At 42.1% G+C, this 10,746-nt stretch overlaps 1 protein-coding gene across 1 annotated transcript; it reads right to left on the bottom strand.

Annotated features, from left to right (window-relative positions):
• Positions 1 to 8,638: 8,638 nt before the first annotated feature.
• Positions 8,639 to 10,746, bottom strand: LOC121435693 (saoe class I histocompatibility antigen, A alpha chain-like). Its single transcript, XM_041635157.1, has 4 exons — positions 10,374 to 10,746; positions 9,861 to 10,139; positions 8,902 to 9,177; positions 8,639 to 8,787 (listed from the first exon to the last, which is right to left on the bottom strand). Exons 1-4 carry the CDS (start codon positions 10,666 to 10,668, stop codon positions 8,639 to 8,641), a joined length of 999 nt encoding a protein of 332 aa, XP_041491091.1. The 5' UTR covers positions 10,669 to 10,746.

Below are 10,746 nucleotides of genomic sequence, written 5' to 3'. Positions count from 1 at the left end.
TTCCAGCTGCCATGAACTCCACCCTGCCTTTCCTCCCAGGATGGGTTGAGTTTTCTTAAATCAAAAACCAAAATAAATCCTTCTTGCCTTAAGTTGCGTCTTTCAGGTTCTTTTGCCCTTGTTTTTGTTGTTTTACATTAGTGAGATGAGTGAGTGGCCCGGCTTCTACTCCCATAAACCATCCTGCCTCAACCTGAATGCTGGTATTCAAGTGTAGGGGAATACAGTCCGCTTGAAGAATGACTCCTGTTGCCTGCTGTGAGGGAGACTCAAGCATTGACCAGGGGATCCTGGTCTACATTGTTGCAGCTTGTGTCTGAACATCAGCAGGGACTCACTAACAGAACCTCAGTCCAAGCTTATTATACAGAATCTCAGCTCAGACACTGAATCTTGAGCTGTCCCAGGGAGTCCCGTACACAGAAAAGTTGAGACTTTCTGTGCTTTTTTTTTTTTGTCTTTTCTTTTCTCGTACAATACATCCCAACCAAAGCCTCCCTTGCCAGTCACCCTGCAACTTCCCCTTCCTCCCAGTTCCCTATAACCTCCCCTTTCCCTCAGATCTACTCTTCCCCCAGTTCACTTTGTACAAAAGCGGGCCTCCCAATGATACCAACCAAATATCATAAGAAGGTGCATTAAGCCGGGCGGTGGTGGCACACGCCTTTAATCCCAGCACTCGGGAGGCAGAGGCAGGCAGATCTCTGTGAATTCGAGACCAGCCTGGTCTACAAGAGCTAGTTCCAGGACAGGCTCCAAAGCCACAGAGAAACCCTGTCTCGAAAAACCAAAAAAAAAAAAAAAAAAAAAAAAAAAAAAAAAAAAAAAAAAAGAAGTTGCATTAAGATTAGACATAAACCATAATATCAATGTTGGAAAAAGCAACCCAGTAGAAGGATCAGAGTACCACTAGCAGGCCCCACACCAGGTAAAAGAGTCAGAGACACCCCCACTCCCACTGTTAGGAACCCCACAAACAACCCAAGATAAATAACCACAGCATGTATGCAGAGGACTTTGTGCAGATCCATGCAGGCTCCATGATTGCCATTTCACTCTCTGTGAGGCCCTATGATCCCTGCTTAGCTGATTTTGTGGCTGTGTTCTCCTCGTGTCCTTGACCCCTCTGGCTCTTAATCCTTCTTCCCCCTCTTCTTCGAGATTCCCTAATGTTTGACTGTGGGTCTCTGCAATTGCTTCCATCAGCTACTGGAGGAAGCCTCTCTGATGCCGACTGGACTAGGCACCAACCTATGAGTATACAAAAATATTATTGGGAATCATTTCATTTGCTTTTTTATATTTTATTTTATTTTTCATTTGTGTTTGGGTCTACCCTAGATCACAGAGCTATCCAACTTCTGGGTCCTGGTCATCCAGGCAGTGTCAGGTTTGAGCTCCCTCTCATGGCTTGGGCCTCAAGTTAGATCAGTCACTGCTTGGGCCTATCTGCAAGCTCACTTATAAATGAATTTTAGCCTCCTTTCTCTTGTTCTCCCTCACCCACCCTTTCAGTATCTTTTCTCTCTCCCTCAGGAGCTCTACTTCCTGTGAAACTCTACATCCAGCACTGTCCATATCTCTGAACTGCAGTTTGAATGATTTTGATAATAAGCCTCTCAGCTATATTACCACAAAAACAATGATTGCTGAAAGCTTCCCTGAACAGCCCTTCCCTTATCAGGTCCATCTAGTACCTTACTTTTCATAACGATTGGACCCCAACACAACACATGGACTATGTGCAGTGGCAGCAACAGTCATCCTGATTGACAATCCTAGCCTCTTATACAAGGATCCTCATTCACCCCCCAGCTCTTAATGCTGCGGTGTCTACTCCCTTACAAGGCCTTAAGACAAAGTATCTATGGGCCAGCAGACCTCCTGTGAAGAGGTCCTGTCAATATTCCTCATCATCTTATATCACTTAACACTTTACATCTGTCTGTATCCATCTCTTAGACTAGATCCTCTTTCCCTCAGCATGAATGTTATAAAAATGGTGTAAAGAAACAAGAGGCTCTTGGATGCCTCTTCAAATAACCCAGATTTATTTCTCTGTGGTGATGCCTCTTAGAAAGCAGTTTTAGAAGACAAATTATAATTGGCTATGCCATAGTTTCCCTAGGACACACTAAGCCCTCTAGGAAGTCAGCCTATGCTAATGCAACCAGAAAGACCAGCTTCCCAGGCTGCTCCGGGGTTGTAAAAAGAATGCCACAGAGTAGCAGGATTTAGGATTTTTTTTTCCTGAGGGTCTTAGAAAGGGAATGAGATACACATGTGTACTGACGCTCACTCTCTTTTTTTCCTTCTCCAAATCCATCCCTCTCTTTGTCACATACAACTAATATATATTCAACAGAAATTCTTAGGCAATAAAAGGTTCACTTGAAGTTTACATTTCATTTCTAAAGTAAATGATAAGGAGCAGAGTTTCTGATAACACACGTGTAATAAATCTATCAGGTTCCTAATTAGTGGGGCAGCTGCAGCTGTAAAGAAAATCCAGCCACTCTGTTATCCACTGAGGAGAGAGCCTATAAAGGGTTATAAAGGGGGCTATAAAGTTCAACTATCGTGAAGTCTAGAAAATAGAGAAATTGTGCATTATATTCTATATTTCTAAGTAATAAACATTTTTAAACTAACATTTTGTGATTGACAATCATAAAAATGTCAGTTTCTCTTGAACATAGAGCTCTGACTGACAGGGAAGTGCAAATTGCAGCTGGCACAGCTGGGAGTGAGTCAGGACTTCAAGGGGCAGATGGGAGGCTCCTCTTTGGTGTGTAGCTCAATAAAAATCAATAAAGAAGAAGAAGAAGAAGAAGAACAAGAGATAAACTCAGGGACTCAATCGACTGCCCCCTTCTAAACATTCTGGATACTGCTCAAGACAATACAAGTAGGATTTGTTAAAGTAAAAATCTCAAGAGACAACACAGATAAAACTCTTGAACAAGACAAAAAGGCCTTGGTTGAGTCCCAAGACATTTCATCCCAATTAAATGTAATCTGATCCAAGTCAGTTAATTAGACTTTTCTATTCAAACTTCAACAGTTGAAGAACTGCAACATTTCCACTCATTTCATAATCTTATTGCTCAAGTAGGATAATCTTGATGAAAGTGTTAGAAAGGGCCGGGCGATGGTGGTGCACGCCTTTAATCCCAGCACCCGGGAGGTAGAGGCAGGCGGATCTCTGTGAGTTCGAGACCAGCCTGGTCTACAGAGCTAGTTCCAGGACAGGCTCCAAAGCCACAGAGAAACCCTGTCTCGAAAAACCAAAAAAAAAAAGTGTTAGAAAGGCTAAAACATTCCAGGTGATGTAGAACATCTATACCAACGTGTCATACAAAACAAATTCAAAAGTTCTCTTCAAGTAAAGAAACCTTTCAGTCCTGAATACATCAATAACAAAAAACATGGAAAAGAAAAAAATCTTTCTTCATAAATAATTACTGATACCTGGCAATATCTTTTCCCCAAAGCAAAAAAATACACCAAAGATCAATCATTTATAGTTGATAATAACAGCAACAAAATATTAGTTTCCAAGTATTTTTTTTTTTTTTTTTTTTATATTTATTTATTTATTATGTATACAATATTTTGTCTGTATGCCCAAAGGCCAGAAGAGGGTACAAGACCTCATTACAGATGGTTGTGAGCCACCATGTGGTTGCTGGGAATTGAACTCAGGACCTTTGGAAGAGCAGGCAATGCTCTTAACCTCTGAGCCATCTCTCCAGCCCTTTCCAAGTATTTTTATCTATAATTTCTTTGAAGGTCAAAAAGTAAAAACCACAGCAAACAAATAAACAAATGCACAAAATATCATGTCAGAAGGAAAAACAAATTCTTCTTAGAGACATGATTACTTGCAGGGAAAAATTTCTCCAGTTACTAACTTTAGAGTCTTTGGGGGCACTAGTTTATGGCCCTCTCCTACCAAAGTCTTTATGTCTTAAAAGAAAGAAACAATAAATCCTTGTCACTCTAGAGCCCACATGTAACAAAGAGCAAAAATGTATCCATCCCCAAACGCCTTTTTCACAAAACCTGCAGTAGAGCCCATAAATTCTTAAAACTAGGAAATCATTTACCCTTATCATCCACCTCCAAAACCAAGAATGACTTTTAATAATCAGTCCAAAGCTATGTTCAGTTTGTTTTCATTTCTCACTAACTTTTTCCTGTTTTAAAGATAAAAGGCAGAATCTTGACTTCTTTTGATGAGAGATCAGTACCCCCCCACCCAGTCATGGGTTCTATTGGGAATACAGATGTTTCTGTTTATATACCATATAACTGTCAGCTTTGTACTAGATACTAAAAACTACTATTGCATTTTAACTGTCTGTCAATAAACCCAAACTCCAGTACACTCAGGTGTCATTTAACATCACTGGGTGATTATTTCTGACCAAATAGAATATTCTGCAGATATCTATTAGATCTATTTGAGTTATTCTATAGTTTGATTTTGGAGGGTTATTTTTATTATGCTATTGATTTTAGGTTTGGATGACCTATGTATAAAAATAAGAGTGGAATATTGAAATTACCCACTACTACTGTATCAGGAACTCTGTCAGACCTTTTATACACTCATTAATGTTTGTTTTAGGAAATAGTCACTATTCAGAGCATATGTGGTATCATCTTTCTGAATAAACCACTTTTGAGTAATTTTGCTTTGAAATTTATCAAATATCAGAATAGCCATGCCAGCTTTGTCTTCAGTTTCCATTGTCTTGACTCACTGTTTTCTGCACGTTCACCACATTTCTGATGATGTTTTCTGGGAGAAAGCAGATAGATGGGTCTAGTGTTATGATCCAGTCGGCCAGTATATGTGTTACTTACAGGTCAGCTGAAACAATTACCATCATGAAGGTAGGTGCTAGGGGAGTTTTACTAATTTCTTTGGCTTTTCAGGCTATTTCCCTGGTTGTTTGATCATTATGTGCTCGGTTCTTTCACCCCTACTAATATTAGGGATTTGCTATTTTATGTGTTAGACCGGATAGATTTCTTTCTAACTCTCCCTTGTCTGTTTCTTCTATTAATTTTATGTTTTCTTGTCTTCTCACACTTAAAACCATCTTTCTACTTCCTCTGTGTATACTATTCTTTTAGGTTTAGTATTTTTTGGAATACTGGCTTGGTTTTGTCAAGACCTGCTTAGTCTATGCTATTTGAATCCTTATATTTTATCATTAATTAAGACAGATTAAATAAATATGATATTCTTAGATATCAATGAACTACTTTTAATGTTTAAAATAAATTCTTCCATTCTTTCCATGCTTTTTGCATAGCTGAAAAGGGATTTGATGTTATTCTGATCTGTCTTTGTTGGATAAACTATTTTTTCATTAAAGTTTTAAGATTAAAAAAAGAAAGAAAACAGATGTAGAGAACCACAGTCAAACATTAGGGAACCTCAAAGAAGAGGAGGAAGAAGGAATAGGATTGTAGGAGCCAGAGGGGTCAAGGACACCAGGACAACACAGCCCACAGAATGAATTATGCAGGGCTCATAGGCTGAAATGGCAATCATGGAGCCTGCACGGATCTACACTCAGTCCTCTGTGGTTGTTTAGCTTGGGTTGTTTTGGGGGCTCCTAAGTGGGAATGGGGTGTCTCTGACTCTTTTGCTTGCTTGTGGGACTTGCATGTGGGGCTTCATTCCTTCTACTGGGTTACCATATCCAGTCTTGATGTGATTGTTTATACCTAGTTTTATTGCAACTTTTTATGATGTTTTGTTGGTATTATTGGTAGCCCATGTTTGTCTGAAGGAACTGGAGGAAGAATGGAGCTGAGGGGAGGGGAGGTTATAGGGAACTGAGAGGAGGAAGGGGAAGTTGTGGGAGACTGGCAGGGGAGGCTTTGGTTGGGATGTATTGTATGAGGAAAAAAAAAGACAAAAAGAAAAAGGCACAGAGTGTCTCAACTTTCCCGTGTACAGGAGTCCCCTGGACATCTCAAGATTCAGGGTGTCTGAAGTGAGATTCTGTATATTAAACTTGGACTGAGCCTGCTGATGTTCAGCTGAGAAGCTGCAAAGATGTAGACCAGGATCTTCTAGGCAATGCATCAGACTACCTCACAGCCAGCAACAGGAGTCATTCTTGAAACAGTCTTGAATTACCACTTGCAATACCAGCATTCAGGATGAGGTAGGATGATTTATGGGAGTAGAAGCTGTATCACTCAATTTACTCATTAATGTAAAAACAAAAAACAAAAAAAAAACCAAAAAACAAAACAAACAGAAAACAAAGACAAAATAACCTGAAAGAAGCAACTTAAGGCAAGAAGGATTTATTTTGGTTTTGATTTAAGACAGCTCAATCCATCCTGGGAGGAAAGGCCTGGCTGGATTCATGGCAGCTGGAGCTGTGGCTGGGATGACTCACATCTCCATGCATCAGGAAGCAGAGTGTGGGGATGCTGGCTCTTATCTGGCTTTCTCCTTTTCCTCCCTGTTATTCATTCTGGGTCCCAGATCATGGGCTGGTGTCACCCACATTAAGTGCAGATCTCCCCTTCTCTGTTAATCTTCTCTGGAAACACCCTTCACAGACATTTCCAGAATTGCAAGTCCTGGGAGATTCTAAATCCAGAGCTGACACTGAAGCCCTCACAGCTTCATTTGAGTTCCAGACCAGCCTGAGGCACTGTATGACACCCTGCCAAAGAGAGAGAAAAATAGTGATATCTGAGCTCCCTGCTTTACAGTCTAAGTCAGTGGGGTCTGAGAGAGGCCTGGGAATTCTAGGAAAAGGTTTCAGGTCACTGTTGTCAATCATCACAGTAGCTCCCACAACAAACAAATGTCATCAGCCCTGAGTTGTCATGTTGACAGGTACATATCGTTTTCTCCCCTATGGGGTGTAGCCTCAGGCATGAGAAATAGGAAGCAATTAACACAATGTAAGTCTCTGGCTGATAGCTACTTATATATTTTATATTCCCTAGACTGATTTACAACTTATAGACAAAAATAATGAAATCCAAATTCTTATCATTTATCCATAAACTAATTCTATATGTAAAATTAGGGGCTTAAAAACTTTTTATCTTAGAAAAATAAAAAGCTGCAAACTTGAGTCTTCATATTTAGGGACAGAACACTAAGGTCCATCAACACCAGGACCTGTACAATGTGCAGGTACACACTGGTGGAGCTAAGGACTCAAGCTGTGCTCAGATGCAGGGATGTTTAGCAAAGTGATGGGGGGGGGGGGGACTGGGTCTCTGCTTCCTTTGTAGACTTTCAGGGAGAAGGGATTTCTAATGTCAAGACATGAGGTCATGGGGTGGAAATAAGATAAAAGTTAACTAACTACACCCTTTTTTATTTCTGGGAGGATAAAGACAGAGAAGATTGAAGACCAATTGGTGCCAGAGAAAACTCCTAGTCCTAGACCACAGATAATATTCCAGGGTATGATCACAGACAGACATAGAACATGGTCACGAAACATGAAAAAAGGATCAAGTATCTTCCCAGTCATTTCCCCCTCCTGGAGACTCCACCTCAGATTTGTGTCACACCACGAGAATATTCAATATGAATCCCTTGTCCTCTATTTCCAGGTGTTCTTACAGAGGTAGTTTTTTTCTGTTTTTTTTTTTGCTTCTTTTTTCCCCCTTTTTAAAAAATGGTCCCGAATAAAATGGGTGAAAGACACTTAAGGTAATGCTCAACATCCTTAGTCATCAGAGAAATGCAAATCAGAACAACTCTGAGATTGCATCTTACACCTATAAGAATGGCCAAGATTAAAACACTGATGACAACTTATGCTGGAGAGGTGGTGGGGTAAAGAGAACACTCCTTCATTGCTGGTGGGAATGCAAGCTGGTACAGCCCCTTTGGATGTCAGTGTGGCAATTTCTCAGAAAATTAGGAAACAACCTTCCTCAAGACCCAGTAATACCACTTTTGGGTATATAGCCAAAGGATGCTCAATTATGCCACAAGACCATGTGCTCAAATATGTTCATAGCAGCATTGTTTGTCATAGTCAGAACCTGGAAACAACCTAAATGCCCCTTGACCGGAGAATGGATAAGGAAAATGTGGTTCATTTACACAATGGAGTACTACACAGTAGAAAAAATTAATGACATCTTGAAATTTGCAGGCAAATGGATGCAGCTAGAAAACATCATTTTGAGTGAGGTACCCAGACCTAGAAAGACAAATATCATATATACTCACTTATAAGTGGTTTTTAAACATAAAGCAAAGAAAACTAGCCTACAAATCACAATCCCAGAGACCCTAGGCAACAATGAGGACTCTAAGAGTGACATACATAGATCTAAACTACATGGGAACTAGAAAAAGACAAGATCTGAGTAAATTGGGAGCATGGGGACCATAAGAGAGGGTTAAAGGGGAGAGGAGAGACAGGAAGAGAAGCCAAGAAAATGTAGAGCTCAATAAAAAGTAATTAATTAATTAAAAAAGAAAAAATTTAAAAAGCAAAGAGTTTTAGGAAGAAAACAAAACAAGACAAAAAAGGTCTGGAAGTGGCTAAGCACACAGGAATGGATACACTTTATAGTAACAAAACAGGACATGGGCACATTTACATCCAGGGCTTGAAATTTCTCAGGAAGGCCCAAATCTCAGACACTGTCCTGTCCTACCTGTACTCTTCCTCATCACAATGACAGCCACAGCTCCAGCAACCAACACTCCAAGGAGAATCAGACCAGCAATGATCCCCATGATGGGGGTGGTGGGAGATGGAGGAGGCTCTGCCAGAGAGAGTAGGAGAGGATAGAGGTGAGGGACCCTGACCCTGCTCAGGGTCTGCAGAGGGGCTCCTGCTTTCCCTAAGACAGACTCTGGGCCTACACACACCCCTTTACCCCATTTCAGGATGAGGGGCTCAGGCAGCCCCTCATGCAGCACATGGCATGTGTATCTCTGCTCTTCTCCTGAAGGCACCACCACAGCTGCCCACTTCTGGAAGGTTCCATCCCCTGCAGGTCTGGTCTCAACAAGGTCCATGTCCTGGGTCAGGTCCTCCTCATCCCTCTGCCAGGTCAGGGTGATGTCTGCAGGGTAGAAGCCCAGGGCCCAGCACTTCAGGGTGGCACCTCCTTCAGGTCTGGGGTGATGAGTCACATTTGTTTTTGGAGGATCTGAGAAGAGTCAGAGAAGAACAAACTTCTGTTCCTTCCTGAGGACAACTTGAGCTCTGATCATTGATCATACCCAGAGTTGGGCTTGGGATCTACAGAGAAGCACTTAAACTTCATGGGCCCAGAATGAGGACCTATCTATTCCTACAATAAGTTCTACGATAAAGGTGTGAACTTGTATACCTCTGAGTGGGTTAAAACTGAGTAGTTACACCTGATCTGTGAGCAATGGCAGAGACAGGGACTGAGATCAAAAGGGAATTACCTGACATGGGATGTCCTTCTGTACATGTGTTGCTTTTATTGATTAATGAATAAAGGAAGCAGTTTCGGCCAATGGCTTAGCATAGTAAAACTAAGCTGGAAGTCCAAAGATACACAGAGAGAAGGCAGAGTCAGAAGACTCCAAGTAGCCACCCAAGAAGCCGCAGGATGAAATAGAAACTAATAGAAATGGGTTAATTTATAGAGAGAACTAGCCAGTAATGGCCTAAGCCATAGATAGGCCAGACAATTGTAACTGATATTAAGTCTCTGAGAACAGGCAGGCAGAGAGAAACCGGTCCGGAGGACCAGCTGGACAGAGAAGATCCTTCCCTTGCAATAGGTGGCTTAGGAATTTGTTTTCTTTCTTCCCAGAAATTCTGCTCCAAGGCGGACAGAAACTACCCTGACCCTCTTACCTGCACGCTGCAGAATCTCCTTCCCTTTATCCAGGTATTTGAGAAGCCACGTCACACACTCTCCTTCCAAGAAAGATTTAAAAAGCCTTGCATACCCAGCTGCCTCCCACTTGCGCCTGGTGCTCTGAGCCTCCTTGGTATCCACTGCGATCCAGGAGCGCAGGTCCTCAGTCAGAGAGATATAATCCTGGGTATCATAAGCGATCTGCTCATACCCACGGAGTAGACGGTGGTCTGGCCCTACGTCGCAGCCGCAAATCTTCTGGATAGTGTGAGACCCTGTTGCAGCAAGGGAGGTCAGTACAGTCTCCTAGATTAGCGCCATTCAATACACATAGCCTGTGCATGATTGCTTAAAGCCTATTTCACAGTGAAATAAAACCCCAATAAATTTCCTCAAGCTTCCCCAGGATGGCTGAAACTTGGCGGATTTCACTAATCCAAGATATGTTCCTATGTCCCTCAGAATATTTGGAGACTGTATACTAGCATTACGAATCTACGGTCGCTCACCATTCTCTCTCTTGCTACGGTAGTTGAACAGGGTCCTCAGTTCGATTCGGCCAATTATTAAGATGCGCCTGCCGAGACGCGTCAATTCATCCAAATGCTCAGGATCCTGCGCCATGAATGGCACCCGCGGTTCCACTCGCTGACTCTCATTGTCGCTGTCAAAGCTCAAGATCTGTGTGTTGTCCACACAGCCTACGACCATGACCCGAGGTTCGCCGTGGCCAGGATTGTAGAAGACGGTGGAGAAATAACGCAGGGAGTGTGAGCCTAGGAGTGGCGCGCGGTGACCCTGCATCCGGCCAGATCGAGGAACAGGTGCACCCCTTGGGAGGTGTGCAGGGGGCGCAGGTCCAAACGTGGAGAGAAGGGAGCT

This window comes from Microtus oregoni, unplaced genomic scaffold (assembly GCF_018167655.1).
Source record: "Microtus oregoni isolate MIOR12 unplaced genomic scaffold, Mior012 000046F_ref0000063, whole genome shotgun sequence".
In the NCBI taxonomy this organism is placed as follows: Eukaryota; Metazoa; Chordata; class Mammalia; order Rodentia; family Cricetidae; genus Microtus; species Microtus oregoni.
This window is presented reverse-complemented; position numbering and strand designations above follow the sequence as displayed.

Bases quoted from the DNA above. Each gene is read 5' to 3' on its own strand.
- LOC121435693 (XM_041635157.1), bottom strand. From the start codon at position 10,668: ATGCAGGGTCACCGCGCGCCACTCCTAGGCTCACACTCCCTGCGTTAT. The intron at 9,178-9,860 runs GTAAGAGGGTCA...GACTCTTCTCAG, and splicing joins GGAGATTCTGCAGCGTGCAG to ATCCTCCAAAAACAAATGTG. The intron at 8,788-8,901 runs GTAAAGGGGTGT...TCTCTCTGGCAG, and splicing joins GCCCCTCATCCTGAAATGGG to AGCCTCCTCCATCTCCCACC.